The 22,361-nt window shown below is 41.4% G+C and overlaps 1 protein-coding gene across 1 annotated transcript in view; it reads left to right on the top strand.

The window, feature by feature from the left end:
* Nucleotides 1-21,485, top strand: part of DSG4 (desmoglein 4) — a 41,008-nt gene extending 19,523 nt beyond the window's left edge. Inside the window, exons 4-16 of the mRNA XM_084780635.1 lie at nt 218-373; nt 709-853; nt 2,697-2,863; nt 3,112-3,246; nt 4,907-5,092; nt 7,359-7,630; nt 8,941-9,080; nt 11,889-12,107; nt 13,015-13,320; nt 15,074-15,213; nt 15,366-15,429; nt 16,603-16,811; nt 19,570-21,485. Coding sequence (XP_084636761.1) covers nt 218-373; nt 709-853; nt 2,697-2,863; nt 3,112-3,246; nt 4,907-5,092; nt 7,359-7,630; nt 8,941-9,080; nt 11,889-12,107; nt 13,015-13,320; nt 15,074-15,213; nt 15,366-15,429; nt 16,603-16,811; nt 19,570-20,340 — 2,910 coding nt within the window. The 3' untranslated portion in view covers nt 20,341-21,485. The remainder of the gene's footprint in view (nt 1-217; nt 374-708; nt 854-2,696; nt 2,864-3,111; nt 3,247-4,906; nt 5,093-7,358; nt 7,631-8,940; nt 9,081-11,888; nt 12,108-13,014; nt 13,321-15,073; nt 15,214-15,365; nt 15,430-16,602; nt 16,812-19,569) is intronic.
* Nucleotides 21,486-22,361: the final 876 nt, after the last annotated feature.

The following is a 22,361-nucleotide window of genomic DNA, read 5'->3' as shown; positions in this document are numbered from 1 at the left end:
GTGTACTTTGTGCACATATTCATCAGACAGGAATTGTAGACACACATAAATACACACACACACACACACACACACGTGTATAATCTTGCAATGAGCCCATGAGCTAATGTCATTTTGCCCACTATTGTATAGAGCTTGGGGAAGGTCAGTTATGATGCTTCATCTCAAACTACACTGCACAGAAATAAGGTCCCAATCTGTGGCATCTCTCTTATAGATTAGATCAGACTGTGAAGTGAGCCAGAGGATAACATATCGAATCTCTGGAGCGGGGATTGATCGGCCGCCTTATGGAGTGTTCACCATCAACCCTCGGACTGGAGAAATCAACATCACCTCAGTGGTGGACAGGGAGATAACCCCACTGTTCCTGGTAAGTCCCAGCAGTGCATTTCCATTTAATTTTGTTATTTTTTTTCCTTTAAAAAAATTAAAAGAAAATGAATCAAGTCTGTGGGTAAAAAGAAAATAATAGATTGAAGCAAAGGAAGAGCTTGAAAGAGTAAGAAAAGTCTGAGAGAGACAAGTTAGTGTCCCATGTATTACACTTGTTTATGGACAAATGTTAATGGTATTTTGGTTACTAGGCTCCAATGGAGTCTGAGTTTGGGAGGGGAGAAATATTGTTTGTTGGAATGTTTCTGCAAATGTTTCCAAGCACTTTGCTAATTAACTGGAGAAAGACATCTTTGCTCTGACTTTCCACAGATCCATTGTCGTGCCCTCAACTCACGAGGTGAAGACTTGGAGAGGCCACTGGAGCTCAGAGTCAAAGTCATGGATGTGAATGATAACCCCCCGGTCTTCACCCAGAACGTGTACACAGCCAGCATTGAAGAAAACAGCGACGCCAGTGAGTGAACCGCCGCCCTTTACTGCACCGTGTCTGTTCCCTTCCTCCACTTTACAGCTTCAGAAGATTGAAATGATGGCTTACCCAAATATCAGAAAAGGCCAAGCTCCATTTTGAATAAACGCCAACCATTCTAACACAACTCAAATAGAAAAATGTGTAGTTAAAATGCTAAGTAGCCTCTTATTCGGAGATGCAGTTGAGCCAATGCTCAGCATCATCCTCAGAAATGGGTGGATTGACTTGATCTGAAGGAGCAAACTGAGAGAACCAAAATCCACAACAGACGCCATTCTGGCCTATGGCTTAAAAGGTCCTAAGTGAACCACAGTAGGGAGTAAATGCTGCAGGCATTCTCCTGTGGGGCCACTACTAAGGGCAAGCATGTCTTCAGCCAGCAAGGGACAGTCCTTCCTCTCTCTCTCCCTCTCTCTCTCTCTCTCTCTCTCTCTCTCTCTCTCTCTCTCTCTCGTGTGTCTGTGTGTTGGTGTGCCTTCTCTCCTGTTTCTTTACTGATTAATTCTAAGTCTAGTGCTTCCCTCGCTTTCTTCATCTTGCTTTTTTTTCTTTCCCTCTTACTTGTATGCTTCTCTGCTGTTGCTCCGTTCTCCTCTCTCTCCTCCCTCTCTGCCTAGTCCTACCTCTTTCCAATCCTCTAATATTCCTTTATCTTTCAGTTCTGCATCGGACATTGCCCCTTGAAACACATTCAAAAGGCAATATTAGCAAAAGGAAGAAGAAAGCCAGAAAAAGACAAGTGTTTCAAACATACAGAATGAGCAGGCATGGAAAGCAGAAAGGTTGCATCTGAGGGGTACAAGAGAGGTGGCCGTGGGGGTGACTCTGGCCTTAGATTCCCTGTTGGCATTCCTCGGAGCACCTTGTAGATGGAAGAGAAGGAGGCCACACTCAGTCCGCTGCTGTTACTGCCCTCCTAGTCCTGTTGGCACAGCTTCTAAACAGTCACCTACAGGACCAGGACACACCTTCCTAAGCTCCAAAGTCCTGGTGCGCCCGTGTTTTCTGTTTAAGTGTACCAAGAGTCTCTGCAGTAGGGTCTTCCCTTTGAAGTCTGGGAGGTGAAGTATCTGCCAGTCCTGGAGACAGTGGGGAATGGCCACGGGGCCTGTTCTTTCTCTGCATGAATAATTAAGAACTTACATTTCTCTGATCAATTATTAATTTTAATAACTATATAACTTTTACTTTGATAAATTGTCTTCTAGTGCAAATAGTAAAAATTTTGTTGTAAGTGATAATTAACAATATACATATTTGCCAGGCGTGGTGGCTCAGGCCTTTGATCCCAGCACTCAAGAGGCAAAGGTAGACATATTTGTGAGGTTGAGGCCAACCTGTCTACATCGTGAGTTCCAGGACAATCATGGCTCTGCAAAAAGGCGTTATCTCAAAAACAAAAATACACACAGATAAGCAATAAATGATTGCAATGTTGAATTTAATTGAGTTATCAACTTCTTATTTAATCAATAGAAAATAATTTCACAAGGCCAAGGTAAAAACAATTCTGATAAAACCACTTCCTTCAGCTTTATGATAGTCTAGCGAATTTTTTTCACATATTAAAGACCACTAGTTTGCTACTAACTTATAATTAACAGGATGAAAGAATAAACAATCAAGAGTTTCATATGTGAACTACTGTTACTTTTGTAACTACTGGTGTGGGTGATGTGACTCCCTGGTGTAAGTTACCGTCACTCCTCTCGAGGAACTCAAAGAAATTGAAGAAAGACCATCTATTCTCGTTTTATACCCAATGGCTGGGTGGGCTGATTGCAGTGGAATTCCAACCATTCTCTACCTCCACCCTGACTTATAGATGCGCTGGTCGTGAAGTTAAGTGCCACCGATGCAGATGAAGACAATCACTTGAATTCTAAAATCGCGTACAAGATCATCTCCCAGGAGCCTGCTGGGGCACCCATGTTCATGGTGAACAGAAACACTGGAGAGGTCCGCACGATGTCCAACTTCCTGGACAGAGAGGTTAGGACCTTCTATGAATTAATGGTACCAATGGATTGGGTTTTGAAAAAACAAAGATGAAACGATTTGTGCATGGCCTTAGTCCGATGTACAGGAGGGAAGGAGAAATACTCTAATCGTTTTTAATAAAATCAAATGATTGGTGATACAGATTTCATTTTATGCATCTATTAAAAAGACAAATAACAGCACTGGGTTGTGTTGGAGTCACAGGACCTAAGCCTTCTGATTCTGTTTCTTTCCTCAAGCAACACAGTATGTACAACCTCCTCGTGAGGGGCTCCGATCGCGATGGAGCCACAGATGGGCTGTCCTCTGAGTGTGACTGCAGAATCAAGGTTTTGGATGTCAATGATAATTTTCCCATCTTAGAGAAAACCTCAGTAAGTCATTATTCTAATGATCTTTCTCCCTTAGCAGTGATCAGTTTGCCTTCACTCTAATTCAGAAGGTTGGCTGTTATAGTGTGGGTGGACTCAGCCTTATTATATAAACCTTCTTATGTATGGTAACACATATGTTTAGCTTTTTCGTGAATGTTTAACATCTTTTAAATTTTATTTTTATGTACATTGGTGTTTTGCCTGCATGTATGTCTGTGTGAGGGTGTCAGATCCCCAGGAACTGGAGTTCAGACAGTTGTGAGATGCCGTGCGGATGCTAAGAATTGAACCTGAGTCCTCTGGGAGATTAGTCAGTGCTCTTAACTGCGGAGCCACTATCTTTTTTATTTTTATTTACATTTATTTGCTTTGTGTGTGTGTGTGTGTGTGTGTGTGTGTGTGTGTGTGTGTGTGTGTGTTTGTGTGTGTGTGTGTGTGTGTGTGTGTGCATGTGTATGTGTGTGTTATGTGTCAGCACACATGTGCCATGGTACACATATGGAAGTCAGAGGACAACTGACAGAAGCTGGTCCTCTCCTTCTACCATGTAGGTCCCAAGGTGCAAATTCTTGTTATCAGTCTTACCAGGGAGTGTCTCTACCCACTGAGCAATCTTCCCTGCCCCTGTATACCTATCTTTGACTCATTGTTCCAGGCACACCTCCTCTATAAAAAACAGTCTCCTCCACATACTCTGCTCACAGAAATGTGGGAAATTTGCCAATCCAATAAGACAGTAATAATATTTTTGTATGGGCCTTACAACTTACTTATACTTATACCCAGACATCCTCAACTCCCATTCTAACCTTTATCACCAAGTTGGGACTCGCAATGTAGCCCATTTGACAGAACAGTGGCCTAGCATGCACTGAGCCCTGGGTTGATCCCTAGCAGCAGTGTGGTGGGGAAATTCCTGCAATCTCAGCCCTCGGGAAGTAAAAACAAGAGGAGAAAGAGGAGTTCAAGGTCCTTCACAGCTTCATAGCAAATTCAAGAATAGCCTGGGCTATGCAAGACCTTGACTAAAAAAAAAGAAATTTTAAAATCCTACGATGAATAAATCATAATAATTTTTTTAATTTCAAAAACCAAAAAGGGTCAGGAATGGCTTGCTACCTGTTTTTAGTAAAGATATATCTTCTTAGCCAGGTGTGGTGGCACACACATTTAATACCAGCACTTGGGAGGCAGAGGCAGAAAGATTGCTGAGTTCAAGGCCAGCCTGGTCTAGAAAGCAAGTCCAGGACAGGCAGGGCTACACAGAAACCCAATATATATAATCTTCTTGTTCATTCCTCCCCCATGTTGTCTCTAACTATTCTGTGCCATGAAGGGATGAACAATGCCAGGAAGACCCACAAAGTCCAACTTTCTTACTATTTGGCATATATATATATATTTGCTTATTTAAAAGAGGAAAGTAAGTCAAAAACAAATAAGAAAAATGAAGTACCAATAGGATATTGATTTCACAAGAAAATTAACTGTATTGTCTTACAATCATGTCATTCTTACATCCATGATTGAATAGATATCATTTTTAAGTGATACAAAAATCGCTGGCATAGTTTGTTATATTTTAGAGGCTAACTGTATGGTGGTAAATTTCTTTATTCCTTTGCAAATTCATGCCATGGACTTGACCTATTTATTTCAGTACTCAGCGAGTATTGAAGAAAATTGTTTGAGCTCAGAACTGATACGATTACAAGCAATTGATCTTGATGAAGAAGGCACTGATAACTGGTTGGCAAAATACACAATCCTCTCCGGCAATGATGGGAACTGGTTTGAGATCCAAACAGATCCACGAACCAATGAAGGCATTTTGAAAGTGGTCAAGGTAAGCATGGGATCCATAAGGTTTCTTTCCAAAGGGAAAAAAAAGCACTGAGTGATCCTTGGATCAAGATTACGCCTCCAAAAAATACCTCAGCACCTGAACGCTGTTCATATCCAGGAGTTGGGTGGTCTGTGATAAAAGAGTCTTCTAGACTAGTAATACAATATTTATTAGCAAGAAAAAATGAGGGTCTGTTGTCCTGTAGTGTTCAATATTTCATTGAGAAAACAAAGTACCCTCAAAGGAAGTAGCATGTCCATTAGTAGGACTACAAATAGGGGTGCTAGTGTGTGACATAAAGTCTAGTCAGGGGGTGAGGTAACTATGAAACAGTGGTGATGCCTGAGAAGGTGAGGTCCCTTTGAAGCAAGCTTGTCTGAAAAAGGATCATACAGCGACCAAAGAAACTGGGGCCCTCTCAATGGGATGACTGGTGTAATACTGAAAAGGGCAAACAATTTTTTTTCTTTTAAGCAATTACAATATTCTACGCCAGCTCCTATGCTATAAAGTCCATCTGTAGGGAGGCTTGGCACGTAGACCTTCTTCTCACCCACAACGCTCTGAAAAGAAAATCAGCGATTCCTTTTTATAGAAAGCGAAACAAAACCAAAGACTGAATTGTCTCATTTCTCCTGGGTGGCAAATGACAAAGATGGGATCCGATCAGATCCGTGGGATCCCAGCCTGGCGACGGTAAACCAGGACTCAACAGCAGAGAGCCGGCCATGCTTACTTAGCTTCCCGAGCAGCGCCTCACAGACACTGCCCAGCACGCCCTGTTTCGACAACGGCTTTCCCGCCTGTGACCTTTCATGTTCCCACATCAGTCACTCTGGATCAAAAGACCGCATTCACCTTTCATCCGGAAACTCGGTTCCAGGGGCCTTTTCTCAGGGTGCGGCATTTACCAATTTGAGTGTGCCTAATAAAGGAGCCGCCGTGTCCACCAGACCCAGTGCAACTAAGTTAGGGCATCAGGCAGGCAGTAACAGCAATGATTTCTTAGAATTGTGTGCATCAGCTAAAATAATAATTATATGTTTGCTGGCATCGTAGGTATTGTCTCCTTTATTCTGTCATTACTGCTTTAAAGATGGTCTCAGATGTGAATTCTACAAAGGAGGTCTTTGTCCTAATTACTCAGTCAATGGTTATTGTCTTTTGATCCGTTTCAGATTTATTTTTTATAAAAGATGTCCTTTTTTTAATTTTAAGGTTCTTTTTTATATAAACAGTTGAAAACTCGAAAATATAATCACAATTTTAAGCCACAGGCTTAGGGGGGACAGGTGTAGCTCAGTGGTAGAGCACCCATATAGCATGTTCAAGGCCCTGGCTTCTATTCCCAGCATCGTGACAAACAAAGATAAACAAATAACAAATGAACCTCTACATTTAACTGACCTACACATGCCCTAAATGTTTCAGTGGTCACATGCATAAAACATCCCATGGAATTAAAATTATTTCAGTTTAAGAACCAGAATTGCATAGTTCTAGGACCTTGTCCTGGTGTTTGCCTTTTCTTTTTTTTTTTTTTTAAGTTTTTTTTTAATACTTTTATTTTATTACACATGTATAAAACAAACTACATACAGCAGGGAGAACCATGTGACAATCATGAGAATAGTGAATTCTATACATGTTACATTCATAGTGACTTGACCATCTGCACTCATCTCATTTGAAGTGTTTTTCCTGTCTTGTTGGGTCTAAATTTCCGAATGAGACTCAATATCTATCCTATCTCAACTCTAATAGCATAACTTCTTTATCTTGATCTAAAACGATCTTGCCCCCTAACCAACTAAACTTGGTTGTGAAACTATACTATCTTGTCTTCAATGCCCCTCAGAGACTTGTCTTATTCTATCTAAAGGGAGCGCTGGGCTGCGGGGATGCTGTGGCTGGCAAAGTACTTGCCACTAAACATGAGGCCCAAAGTTCAAATCCTCAGAACCCACAAAAAATTCATTTGGTCATAGAGGCTACAGGTAACCCAAGAGCAAAGGGAACAAAGACTGGGGGCCAGCCAAACCAGCCTACAATACCAAGTACAGAGAGACTCTCCTCCAGTATATAAGGTGGAGAGCCATTGAGGGAGACACACCCCATCAGGCCTTCACAAGCACAAGTACCCATGTACCTCCCACACCCATGAAAGCACACTTCGACACACTTATGTACACCACACGTCATCCTCCTCCCCAAGGACAGAGCCCTTTACTTGTTCAAAGCTGTTTGTTTCTATCCATCATTTCAGATGCTGGATTATGAACAAGAACCTAACATTTACCTCAGCATTGGGGTTAAAAACCAAGCTGAATTTCACCACTCGGTGGCTTCTCAATTCCAAATGCACGCCACCCCAGTGAGAATCCAGGTTGTTAATGTGCGAGAAGGGCCGACCTTCCGCCCAACTTCCATGACATTTAGTCTACGAGAAGGACTAAGGGGCAACTCCTTAATGAACTATGTGCTTGGCACATACACAGCCATAGATGTGGACACGGGGAGCCCTGCAACAAACGTCAGGTATGGCAAGTGATCTTCTCATACTTGTGTGGCAGTTCTGGCCATTGTTCATTCACATGGCGTGTGCTGCGAAATTTGTAGAGTATTTAGGGGAGGGTTTGGTTTGGTTTGGTTTGTTGTCTTGTCGATTGTTTGGGGGCACTATGACAGCATTTGGCATTTTCTTGGAATCTAATAGCATGCTAGTGGTGGTGGGAACTCTGGCTAGTTACAAAGCAAGTGCCTCCAGTGAATGATTGCAATATCAAAGTGCTACTGACAGGGCCAGGAGAGTCTGTTTGCTCCTTTGAGCTCAACCGTACTACCTTGAACTAAGCCTGATTAGGTCATATTGCAGCCAGTGACACACCATAAAGAATGACTCACTGACTGTTTCCATAAAACCCGTGGCTATCTTTGAGATGAATTTCAACTCTCTGTTTGACTTAAAAGGGAAAAAAAAGTCAGTGAAAGAAGCTGAAACATAGGTGTTTCAGAAATATGATGAACAGAGCCAAAATGGGAAGAGAGAACTGTACACATCAGGTACACTTGGGCACAGACTATACACAAGTCAAGAAATTCTAGAAAACTCTATGAAGGCTCTTCTCTTCACTCTTCTTATCTTTATCTCCTCCTCTTTCTCCTCCGCACTTTTAGAGTGAACAAAGTCTATAAATTTAATGATCTAATTGGCTTTGAGCAAAACTTCTGAAGTCTGCTCAGATGATGAAATAAATGACAGAGAGGATCAGACAAAGGAAGCAGGGCAGGGGCGGGGCATTGATCTCACTTGGTAGAGAGTCAAATGTTCCTCCTTCCAATCAACTTAACTCCTTGAGAGCCTTATCCATAACAATACCCAGACAGAGAGACAGAGTAAGATTACCACAAGGCCTTGAGCACACCAGCAGACAGGCACTCTGGAACCAGCATGCCCCATGCTTACAGGCAGCAAGCAGAGCCTGCCACGTGTGAAAATAAAGAATATTTGCTTTTCAAACTAGATAAAATTTATTTGATGTAACACAAGATTATTAATTAATTACTAGGCCTGAGATATATCCATACATTTTACTATATAATTTACTATATAGCTGAAAATCTACAAGAGGAATGATGAAATTTTGTTATCAACCTAACATGATATATTTACTACTGGATTCTTGCTGGGATAGATACATATACACACAGACACTTTATAAACTAAGACAATTGTAATGATGGATCAAACAGACACAATGTGGGTCCATTGCACTGTAGGTCTCGCGTGGTTTTAAAGTGCTAACTTTCGCAGAGGCATAATGATGAACTTCTTTATTTAAAAACAGGTATATCATAGGCCATGATGCAGGCAGCTGGCTAAAAGTTGATTCAAGGACTGGTGAGATACAGTTTTCTAGGGAGTTTGACAGGAAGTCAAAATATATTACTGATGGGATATATGCAGCAGAGATCCTGGCTATAGAAGGTAAGAATGTCTTTTCAATATTTTAATGTGATTAATGCTATTATACAAACTATTATGAATACAACTATTCTAATTTTGATAGTTGTATAAGTCAGATTTTATTATTTAGTGGTAGGACAAAACTTAAAGACAATTTTAAGTATGTTAGATTAAGAACTGAACTTTTGGGACTGGTGAGATGGCTCAGTGGTTAAAAGCCCTGACTGTTCTTCCAGAGAACCCAGGTTCAATTCCCAGGTCCCACATAGCAGCTCACACAACTATGTATAACTCCAGGATCCATCGCCCTTATACAGACAGACAAAGCACCAATGTACCAACAAAAAAAGTTCAAAAAAAGTTAAAAAGAACTAAGCTTATAAAACTTAAAATATCAAGAGAATTTAATTAGGCTTATAACCATAAAATATCCTCAAACCATAATTTATTTCACTTAGTTCCAGGTCAGAATCATGTATGATTTACAGTAGAAAGCACAAAAGTTAGATATGTATAATTAAGCGCTTGTTTCTATTTATGGCCGCATAGCTTGAGTGTGGCTCATCTCACTTGTAGAGTATGTGAAGAATGCGTCCACCCAGTCAGGATTGCAAACCATGCCCAGAGTTTATTACAGGGTCACCTTGGTGGCAGGCGGTGTGCCTGAGAGTGCCCTTCTTCAACGTCACCAGAACTGACCTATGACAAGAAGCCTGCCTGTTACTTAAATAGACAACACTGCCATTGTAAGATGCTCTAGGTCAAGAAAGCACCAGATGATTCTAATTACACCACCTTTAAGCAAAGATTACATGGGAGTTAATTTGTGACTGGGCCCTTCTTTCATGAAAAATCGATGACATGTTCCTTTTGGTAAAGAGCAACAGGAGTTTGTCAATAATTAATGACTCTCCAGAACAGCGCCTAGGAAGCCAGCTGATAGTAAGAAAGAACAGCAAATGTCTCTACTGTACGCCTCAGGGAAGTCAGAGACAGCGGGTGAGTGAACGGCTATATCTGGCCTTCACCATATCTGGAGTGAAAGATGAAGGACTAAATGGAAGCCTAAGGGAAGGCAGAGGCGGGAGGTGAGGAAACAGCTGTATCTAGCCTTTACCATATCCAGAGACTTGCATACCAAATGCAAGTCTCAAAAAACAAAAGTATAATAAAGTCCAAGTGAGGAGCCACACGTTCATGTATGCCTCTTTTTAACATTCAGGTCAATATATACCTAACATTTTCTTGCTTACTGTCAGCATTATGGAAGTCTTTCTTTTTTTTTTTTCAAAACAGAGTCTAATCATTTTGATCATACCTTGGTCATATGGGGAAATTTGCAATTAATAGAATAAAAAGATAATTATAGCATGAGAATAAAGAGAAAACCTGTTCCTAAAATGCCCCAGAAGATTAAGAAGAGTTTCGCTTACCTAAGCGCAGGACCCCTGTAGACACAAACTACGTATAGCCATCATGCAGGTGGCTTTCTCTGAGCTGGGATGTGTACACAACAATCAATAGGCGGAAGCCCTGGACAGCAAGTTTTGTAAGCAACAGCGTCAGGTTCAGTTAACATGTAATAAGGCTACATGCCGTCTATAGAGAACCGAAGAATGACAAGTAGAACCAACTCCGGAACGATAGGAATTGTCTCTAATAAAAGTGTGAGCAAATAGAGGCTTTATAAGTCTTGTGATGATAAAGTATGTGAACAGAATCACATGTGATAAAGACAGGCTCTTAACTCACCATCCCTTAGGTATACAAAAACATCTTCAGGGCAGGCAAGATGGCTCCATGAGGAACGGTGCTTGCCACCAAACCTGACGACCTGAGTCCTATCTCTAGGACTCACATGATGGAGGTAGAGAATCAATGACTGCAAGATGTCCTGTGACCTTCGTGCACTTGCAGTGACATGCGCACACATGTGCACATGCACACACATGCACACAGACAAGCAGAAACATGGACACACAACCACACACACATACAGAAAGACATGCACACACATACAAACACACACAAATGCACAGACACAAATATAAATATATAAATAAATAAATGTAATGAAAATATTTTTAAAATAAGTATACTAACGTATTGTAAAATGACTTAGCTTGTTAACCTAGAGAGAGTACTATGAGTTTTCAAATGGGAAAATTAAGGCTTCTTGCAGGGTAAGAACAACAATACTTTATTCAGTACAACAGCATAATGTAGCAAGTGGACTGTACTCAGACCCCAATTTTTATCCTCTGCCTTTTCTAATAAACTGTACTGACCAATACTTCCTTTCAGGTAAATTAAGGGGAAATTTGATTTTTTTTTTTTCTAGAAGCATCATTACAGAGAGATATAAAAATTCTCATTAATAAAGAAAATGCAATACAAATATATAAGCAGTTATTTAACCCCCATCAGAGTTATGCTCCATGCACAGAGCTGGCCAGCCCCTGAGTGGGAAGGAAGGCTGGCAGCTGCTGTGGGGTCCGCCTCATTAGGGCATTAGGGCAGGGTGAGAAGGGCATGGATGAACATCCTCTAAAGGACACGCCATCCTCCACCCTATATCCAATGAGAGCAGTGGAATGAGAGGAAGAGAAAATACATCTTCAGAGGAGTGGACAGCTTACACAAGAGGAAAATCTCTGCGGGGATGCTAGAGACGCCATGATAGCTAGAGCGGCCTCACCAGGTAGACATCGCCATGCGTCTCATGTCACTAGCACTAGTCAAAATTCCCGTGGCACTGTTGTGGGATATGAAATGGAGCCTTCTCCTAACATGACTTACCCTAACTCCCATGATGCTCTCCTTTCTCAGATGGCTCTGGGAGAACAGCTACAGGAACCATATGCATTGAGGTTCCTGACGCCAATGACTACTGTCCGGTCATTTATGCTGAAAGAAAAAGTGTCTGCATCGGCGCTTCGTCTGTCATGATCTATGTCAGTGATCAGGACTTCGGGGCCCCCTTTACTTTCTGCATAGTTGACGAGTCACCAGACACAGATGTCATATGGGACATTAGGTCCATCAGTGGTAAGTAGGATGGAAAGTTGCTCACAAAGCAGGGACCAAATAAGTAGTGCGGTAGTCAAAAACAATTTTCTCTCTCCTTCTATGACATAGTTACATTAGACAAAAAAAAATTAAATTCAAAGCCAAGTGATGGCGGCATACACCTTTAATCCCAGCATTTGAGGGGCAGAGGCGGGCAAATCTCTGAGTTCAAGGCCAGCCTAGTCTACAAAGCAAGTTCCAGGAAATCCGGGGCTACACAGTGAAATGCTGTCCCCCCCCAAAAAAACAATGTAATATAATTACTTAATTAATTGGCTAATTATTAAATTTTTCAGATATACTGGACTTTTGGGGAAAATTAGACTGAAAAAAAGCCAAAATATTTCAATACATCAGCTATGAACTATAGTGTGTAAATACAACCTAACTCATCATTTTATACCAGTGGGCAGTAAACCAATGTTTAATCAGTTGAAATAAACATATAATTTGAATAACTTACCAAAGATCCAAATTCTATACTTTAAATAATTTCAGAAAAATACACAAATGACTTTCAAATCCTCCTATCCTGTATATATTCACTCTCTCTTCTTACAAATGAAACAGTTTCTATAATGAGCTATTACTTCATTTTTATCTATAAGAGTAAAATTGTTCAATATAAATTGTCAAATATTACAGAGATAGTTGAGTAAACCATGGAGCATGCTATGAAGGTATTCTTGAATGTGGCAGTACATGCTACAGTTGAAGATGTGCATAATTGATATAAAGGGAGATAGCCCTCTCCCATGTGCACAACCTTCAACTCTGGACTTAAAGACACAGGACTAGGAGAGAGGAGCTGAGTCTGCCTTGGGCGTCAGGAAGGGTTGCTTCCAGGGACTTTTGACCTGTTCCCTGTGTCTTCCTCATTCTCCAGAAACCTCTGCAATCCTCATGACCGAACAGACTTTGTCTCCGGGATTTTACCAAATCCCCATCCTTGTGAAGGACAGTCTCAACAGAGCGTGTGAGTCACCACAGATTGTACTGTTAGATGCCTGCTTTTGTGATGACCACCACACATGCCAACAATCCAGCACTACGGGCATCTACAATGGAGACCCCACCTGGGTGACCGATGACACGTATGGGACTGTCACTGATGATGGAGTTGGACAGTCCAACGTTGGACTTGGCCCAGCAGGGATTGGCATGATTATCTTGGGTCTCTTACTACTTCTCTGTGAGTACTATAAATTGTCCCTTCATAGACACGCCAGGACTGCTAAGCTTATTTGGCCATTTCTTTCTGGTGTCTGGAGTCATCATGGGGAAGACAAGGGCTTGACTCTGTTTGGCAATGATAACTACAAAGTTCTTCCTAAAGACGGAAAACCTATGCATATCATTAAGTATAATACAGAAGCATATAAAATAAATCCTATAATAGAAACTTTATTTTTTTTTTTAAAAAAAATGCTTCAAAATGGAAAGGCAAGGGCAAACAATTCAAAGGAGGTGAGTTATGGAAATTTCTACCGATGTGGATTTCAACAGGGCCCTGAAAGTTGAGGACTTTCTCAGAATGGTGACGCATGTAAGTAAATCTGAAAGGCAATCTAGGATGAAGAAGCAGCCCCTAGCTGTAGCCTGGTGGGACACTACAAGGCACTGATCAATGCGACCCCTGGGTTCAGCCTTGAGCACCAACAAAATAGCAAACAGCAGGTTGGGGAGAAAGATGGAAGGGTTTAGCACGTAGGGGAATTAGAAATAGAAAAGTAGAAACAGTGCACTGGGGGCCAGTGTGGAGACCCTCGTGTAATATGCCTGGAGCAGTAAGTGTTCCCAGCTTTGGTCACAGGCAGGGAAGGATCAGTGATTACTGGGCCCTCAGGTGAGCTTCTCCCTCTGATAGAGCAAGATCCAGGGAAAACAATTTGAAGAACCCTAGATTCACCCTAAGACCTTGGTCCTAGGAATGCCAAACCCCTGAGCCAAACTGTCAAAAGGAGGCTTGCCTTCCCTGTGCTTTATTTTAAAACATACAGGTCTTCAAAAGAGAGTTCAGTTGTGGATTTTAGATTGTCCCTAAAACACTTATGGACGATCCAACACTGGCCTCTTAAATCAAAATGATTAAGCTCATTAAATTGTACTGTTGACATGTGTTTGTGAATGAGCAAAAACTTAAACATTTTCATTTTGAGATATAAAAAAATTAATATCTGGTGTTTGTACAGACATTCTTAAAATGACCTAGGGATTTGCATGGTTATACAAAAATTATGATTGATTCTCAAAATGTCTTTGGAAATGTGCCAGAACCTGACCTATGGCATGTTAGCAGTCATGATAAACAAGTTTAAGTCAACAGTTCTCAACCCTAGGCACACATAAGAATTACTAAGACATCTTTACAATAATTCATGCCTGATGGCACCTAAGCATTGGCACCTTAAACTCTCACAACCTAGGCTTTAAAAACCAGATTCAACAACATTTTCATCAGGCTACATATCCTGGGGAAAGGTCAAAATTCAAATTTCAAAATTCAGTTTCTGTTGGCTGTATATCCTTCCTGCAATCTCCTAAAGTTGAGAAGTCACATGGGAAACTGTCATAAGTCAAAGATCATCCATGTGTATACACCAGTAAGTTGCACACTATCCATAGACATATACAAGTTTCCATGCATGTAGATGGGAGACTAGGACTCAGATAATTGAGTTAGAATCCTGAAGATGTCATCAGTTGGCTTAGGAGTCCTGGAACCCAGGGAGAATGGGCCTTCCCTTCAACTCAGGTAGTGGAGAGGCCGGCACCTCTTGGCTTCCAGCGCTTGGGTCCTGTGTGATTTGGTGTTTGTGTTTATAAACATGGATAGTTACATTGGATACTTCATTCTCTGGTGAGGGCATATCTTGTACATTTTTGCCTTTGTATTTAGCCCTTTGCTTCCAATTATAATACCACTTTCTAACTCTCTTGACCAGTGTCACCCCTTTTACTGCTCATGTGTTGCTGCAAGCGAAGACAGCCAGAAGGCCTGGGGACAAGATTTGCCCCTGTGCCTGAGGGAGGGGAAGGAGTGATGCAGCCCTGGAGAATAGAGGGAGCCCATCCTGAGGACAGGGTGAGTGCACTGCTGCTTTCCACTGAAGGGTGGGGTTTCAGTGGGAACTCCCTAGCCTTGACAATTCCATGCAAGGCAAAAGCAAACAGGTCTCATCTTTTAAGGGAAGAAATATGAAACATTTATTTTGAAATCTTTTTTTTTTCTTTCAGGATGTGTCAAATATATGTGTACCCATGACAGCCTCTAATACCCAAGATCGCATTGATTCCTCTGGTCAGTTGACATCCAGTTCTGTTTTCCTTTTTAAAATTTACAGAATTACTTTATCAAACAATCTCAAGTTAAGGTACCTTATAAATTAGCATACGTGTGAGTCTCATTGCATAAGAGTGCATTCAGAGTGCAAGTGACACGCTTGAAGTGGCCACTCAATTTTTCTATCTAAAGTTACAGTCAAGGAAAGTATAACACAACAATTTAACAGGCAAATTCTGAAACGATTATTGGGATTTTGTTTCTAGCTTTGCCATTTACTGATAAGAAGTCCCTAGTGAAGGCTCAGCCTATGTGGATGTAGTCCTCCTTGAGAGGAAAGCTACATGGCACCCATGTAATTGGTGTTGTGATTGTAATTCTATATGATGTGATTTTTTTAATCTTTACACAGCATTGGTGTAAACATTTTTTAAATCGCATATATGTTTTATAGAATATATAAACATGCAGTATTGAGTATGATGGATGGATGGATGGATGGATGGATGGATGGATGGATCGGTAGGTGGATGGGTGGATGGATGGATCGATTTTCCTGTGTGCTTCAATGTGCTATAATTAGAGTAGTGCCTGGAATGAAGTAGGTACATGTTACTGTAATGGTTATCTATAATAAAAGTTATTTACAGAAAAGAAAAGCAGCAAATGTATTCTTTGAACAGTGAGTTGAAAGATGCTCTTTAAATTCACATATGCTTTCCCCACACCTATGTCTTATACTCTGCTGACTTAACCAGGCCCACATAGCACAAAATACCTAAAAGTACCTCACAAAGCATATGTGAGCCAGATCTCCAGTGCAAGTGAAGACTGGAGTTTTGGTGGCTGGAAGCAGCCTGGTCCTTGCTTTGTGTGTGTGAGGGGGTGGGATTAGTTGTGCCTCCTTAAATGGACCAGGGCATAAAGATCACTGCTCCTACACAGAGGCAGGCTTGCACAGGCCTGCCTCTACATTCTGTGTCTTTGAATACCCAGGCAAACGTTTTGTGCACAAGAATGAACCATGTCCCATAGCTGTCTCTCTCTGTATCACTTAACTTTTGCCATAGCTTAGCCTTCTGGAATTCTTTCTGTGCTGTGTTGATGGTGGGGAAGGAGCTGACTGTGTTCCACATGCATAAGCTATCCAGGTTATTTGGACACTGTCCCAGAAACACCCTGTCTTTCCAGAAATCTACACCAATACTTATGCTGGTGGAGGAACAGTGGAAGGGGGCGTGTCAGGAGTGGAGCTCAACACAGGCGTTGAGACAGCCACAGGCCTGGTGGCTGGAGCAGCAACAGGGACCCTGCGGAAGAGGAGTTCAACTATAGGGACACTTCGGGACTACCAAGACACCGGCATGAACATGGCCTTCCTGGACAGCTACTTCTCTGAGGTAAGCTTCTTATAGCTTACGCACATAGACTTGGAAAGCATAACCGTAGGACCGGAAATATAATTTACCCATAACTGTAGGACCGGAAATATATTCCACTGCTTTTTCCCCAATCCCAATCTCACTTTTTAAAAACTGTTTAAAATGTTTTTCCAGTTCTTAAAAGACACACAGCAATTTACAGCAGTGTTTCACATTTCACTACTGTGAAGAGAACAACAGCCCCCCCATCATCCCCTGGTTACCTTATCTTAGCATCTTCCCTCCTGTTTCCTTCTGGTTTTTTCCCTTTGGTTCCCATAGCGATAACATAGCAAAAGGATACTGATAAAGAAAATCAAAACGGCATTCACGTCCTCTATGATGCCCTTCTTGTTCTGCAGGTGGATCCAATGGAAAGAGAAAGTATGTGGTACAGGGCAGGGCAGCAGTGTGGCTCAGTGGGTAGAATATGGCCTAGCATGCACAAGGCCCGTGGTCCAGTCCCCATCACAAACCACACTTGGTGGTGCACACCTATAATCTAACGTTTGGGAGGTAGAGGCAGGAGGACAGGAGTTTGAGATCATCCTCAGCTACATAGTTCTAAGCCAGGCTGGGATAGATGACAACCTGGCTCAGAATAATAGGAGGAGTTAGAGGAGGAGGAGCTGTCATCATTATTATTGTATTATTATTATGACAGCACTAGGAACAAAATATTTTAATATGTTTTATTAATTTATTCATATTACATCTCAATTGTTGTGGTGGAACAAAATATTTAAAACTCAACTACACATTATCACAACAAGTAGGATCCTAAGATCGAGGCATCCTCCTCTCAGTCTAGGGCCCATCCATTTGTGCCCCCAAGGAAAAGGTGCTGGGGTTCTGTCAGCATGCCAAAGAAATGCTCCAAGATCCTGTGTTGGGCTAGTAGAGTGTCATAAACAGTAAATAAGTTTGGGCTAGAGCTATAGATCAGCAGTTAAGAGTACTGGCTGCTCTTCCAGCGGACCTGGGTTCAAATCCCGGCACCCACATGGTAGCTCACTACCATCCATAACGCCTGTTCCAGGGGATCCAACACCCTCTTCTAGCAGCATGTATACAGATGGTGCCCAGATATACATGCAGGCAAAATACCAATAGGCATTAAAAAAAAGATAATTTTGAAAGAATAAATAATTTCTCATTCTGAGAAACTGTTTTGTTTAATCAGCAATGCATTTTATCTATCTCCATTAGACTTACTCCTCAAATGCTAATATATAAATGTCACCATTGCTTTTGGAGGAAAAAAGTCTGAGTAAGCTGTGAACACACAAGACCAGTCTCTTCAACATTCCGTCATGAGCAGGGAGGTACTCACGAGGCCCTACCTCTACTTGAAGAGCTATTGGCAGTTAATGGCTTTGTTTGTTTGTTTTGGGGTTTTGTTTTTGTTTTTGTTTTTTCAAGACAGGGTCTCTCTGTATAGCCTTGGCCAGCACGGACTCACTTTGTAGACCAGGCTGGCCTCGAACTCATAGCAATCCGACTACCTCTGCCTCCCGAGTGCTGGGATTAAAGGCGTGCACCACCACGGCCAGCCAGTTAGTGGCTGTTAATAGAGGTAGAAGTGGACATTTTCTCCACTCACCGGTGGCAATTTGCCCCACCTTTGCCTGTGCTGATGCAAGCAACCCCAACTCATTACATAAGCTCCAACTCAGAACACTAAAAAAAAAAACTTTAAAGTCATGAAAGCAGCAAGGAGACTAGAAAGGAAGAAAAGAAATTAAAAAGAGCAGAGGCGGTGGGAGAAGATAAGAGAGAGTAATGAGGCAAACGTGACCACAATATTGTACCCATGTACTAAATTATCAAAAATACGCAAAAAAAAAATAATAGCTGAAATGCTACTGCAAACCATAAAAAATCATATCGATTATTAAATAATGGATCAATACCATTAATCAATTTAGTCAACAAGTAGGCTCAAATTATGTTTATCCCAGCAACACTTTTAAATCATTTGGAAAAATCATAAATTTATACTTAAGCCTTTCCACTCAGGCCACTAACTAGTGTTCCACGCAAGATGGGACAATCTGAGGGGTCGTCTAAACTATGAAATGGTCACAGTGATTTGGTCTTGGTTTCATGATGCACATTCACTCATTTCTAGTTGGAGAAAGTAGAGAATAGAGCACAGGAGAAGCAGTACAGTATGAAAAAAGATGCGAGTCACACTGAGATTTTGTTCTTTTGCTGTCTGGGACTTCAGTGTGCAACTCATTTCCCCTCTCCCCTTCCCTCCCTTTAGTTCTCTTATAATATAAAGACATCAGAGATGGCCCGGCATGTGTGGTGTTTTATGCCAAGCCAACAATCTGAGTCTGACCTCCACAAGAGGTCTATGGTACACACGTACCCACACATGGCACATCTAAATAAATGCAAAAAAATATTTTTTAAAATAAATATTTTAACAAAACTAAACACATTTTATTTCTAAAAAAAAAAAAAAAACAAAGATCTATAAATCCAAAAGAACTGATTCAAAATACAACAAAACTCATATGCATTCCTCAGACTCTATGCCCCATTGACACACACAATGATCTCCAACGTAGGAACACAATAGTTTAGTGGTACATTAAAGTATTGCTTTATTTCTTAACTTAGCCCACAAAAGCTTTGGGTTAGAACTCTCTGGAGCGTTGCTGCTATTCTTTATTGGTTGATGTAAAGAAAAGGGACCCTCTAATTTCTGTCCTCCTCCCTGTCTTAGAAAGCGTATGCATACGCGGATGAAGATGAAGGCCGGCCAGCCAACGACTGCCTGCTCATTTATGACAACGAAGGAGCCGGGTCCCCCGTGGGCTCCATCGGCTGCTGCAGTTGGATTGTGGATGACTTAGACGAGAGCTACATGGAGACTTTAGATCCGAAATTCAGGACTCTGGCTGAAATCTGCTTGGACACGGAAATTGAGCCGTTCCCTTCGCAGCAGGCTTGTATACCCATCAGCACTGACCTCCCTCTGCTCGGGCCGAATTACTTTGTCAACGAATCTTCAGGAGTGACTCTCTCAGAGGCTGAATTCCAAGCAGAAATGGCCGCAGCCTCTGAGCCCGTGATTCATGGGGACATCATAGTGACTGAGACCTACACCACTTCTGACTCCTGTGTACAACCCACGACGATTGTTTTTGATTCTCAGCTTCCGCCCAATGTAGTCGTGACCGAGACCGTAATGGCACCCGTCTATGATGTTCAAGGGAACATTTGTGTGCCTGCCGAGCTAGCCAACACACACAATGTATACTATGCTGAGAGAGTGGTGGCTAGCCCCGGTATGCCTGACATGGGCAACAGTGGCATGCCTGATGCTTGTATAGGACCAGTGCTGAGTGGAGGTATTTTGGTAGGGCCGGAAATTCAAGTGACACAAATGGTGAGTCCAGACATTCACATAAGCCAAACCATAGGCTCCACCTCCCCAATGACATCTCAACACCGAGTGACAAGATACAGCAACATACATTACTCCCCACAGTAAGTCCTTCATGGAGATTTTGTACACTAAGGACCACCAGCATACTCACCAAAGATGTAGACTGTGCTGCAGTCAACTTTTTAATACTCAGCGGGCACTCACACATTGGAGGTTCAACGGGGCTCTTTGATGACAACTTCTGGAGGGCATATATGAATGTGCACATTAGAGAAACCTCTTTTAGTTGTTTCTGGTTCTCAATAATGGGTCAAAAAATACCCCCCTAGAATTGAAGGTATTGTGTCCCTTAGGTTCTGTCTAACAAGAAGCAGCACAAAAGTCATGGTGCCAATCCTGAAAATCCCCACCCTGAATCAGCAACCTAGGAAAGATGGTGTGTGTGGAAGTTGCAAATGAACTTTTTGTTTTGTTTTGTTTTTTGTTTTTGTTTGTTTTTATGAGACAGGATTTCTCTGTGTGTAGCCTTGGCTGTCCTGGGCTCACCGTATAGAGCAGACTAGCCTCGAACTCACAGATTCACCTGCCTCTGCCTCCCTGGGATTACAGGTGTGCACCACAAAGCAAATGAACTTTTATCTGTATCATCTTCTACCAGTGTTTTTCTTTAAAGAAATATTTTGATTATTTTTTAAACTCAGGCCAGAGCTACATAGTGAGACGTTGTCTCAAAGAAGAAAAAAAAACCCACACAGAACAAAATTACTTCAGAACCAAAAGTGTAGCTCAGTGGTAGAATGTTTGGCTAGCATGCATGAAGTCCTAAGTTCAATCTGCAGCATCAGAAAAAAAATTAATTGAAACAAATAAAACGTAAGTTTCTGAAAAAAACAAAACAAAAAAAAGATAGAGCATTTGTTAGTACATATGAATTCATTTGTGTTTTCAAAGAGATTTAAAAGACATGCATCATGGAGCATTATTATAACACTAAGCATACCTTATATGAGAAAAGAGTTTGGGGATAGAGAGATAGATCAGTGTACAGAGTAATTATTCTTCTTGCAGAGGACCCTGGCTCATTCCCCAACGTTCAGGCTGTGGCTCACTACCCACTGTAATTCAAATTCCAGGGGATCTGGTGCCTTCTTCTGGCCTCATGGGCACCAAGCATGAAAATGATGTACATACATACATGCAGGCAATGCACTCACATACCAGACACATAAAATAATTGTATGAGAGAGAGAGGGGGGGGGGAGGGAGACAGAGACACAGAGACAGAGAGAGAGACAGAGAGGAGAGAGGGGAGGAGAGAGGGGAGGAGAGACAGAGAGACAGAGAGACAGAGACAGGGAGAGGAAAGATGGGAGAGGAGAGGGGAGAAGGAGAGAGGGAGGGAGAGAGAGAGAGGGAGAGAGAGAGAAAGGTCTGTTAACTGGAAATTGTTCCTCAAAAGAATATATACAGACGTATATCCAACTATGTATTTTACTGTACTTTGTTAATTTATAGTAATTGTAAATTAATTTAGAATTACAAAATGACAACTATTATTATAAACAGATATTGGAGAATATATTACTATTTTCTCCCTTACAAGGAAGTTTTAAAATACGATATATTGTTTAATCAGTTTCCTTGGCCTGAGTCAGGGAGGTTTTGTTTGACCATGAGAAGTTCTCCAGGCACCCATCTATAATTATTGTCTTTTTAAACAATATTTATTTGGGAACTGCTAGGTTTTGAGCATTGCTCTTAGCTTTAGGGATAAGGAAAGAAAGAGGACAGACGTGCCTGCCTCAAGCTTCATAGTCACTTGAGACTCAGAAAGAAAACATGAAGGTTTTGAATGTGTCCAAGAATAATTACAGAACAGCCCACATCCATTACCAAGCTGTGCTTTTCTTCCTAAGACTGCGCGTGATGCTGAGTGAATGAAGGGGCAACATTAGCACAGATTCCTTATTTCTAGTAGGTATAAGTCTGGCTTAAGAAAAAGAAATTGTCATGGCAGTTTTATTTAATTCTGTAAAATATGTAAACTACACAGTAGAAACTATAATGTGACTGGAAAGACAATGTAAATGAAATAAACACCTTTTCAGGGCTTATTCCTTTTAGAA

The sequence above is a fragment of the Acomys minous genome (genome assembly GCF_964271855.1).
Source record: "Acomys minous genome assembly, chromosome: 4".
Lineage (NCBI taxonomy): Eukaryota > Metazoa > Chordata > Mammalia > Rodentia > Muridae > Acomys > Acomys minous.
This window is presented reverse-complemented; position numbering and strand designations above follow the sequence as displayed.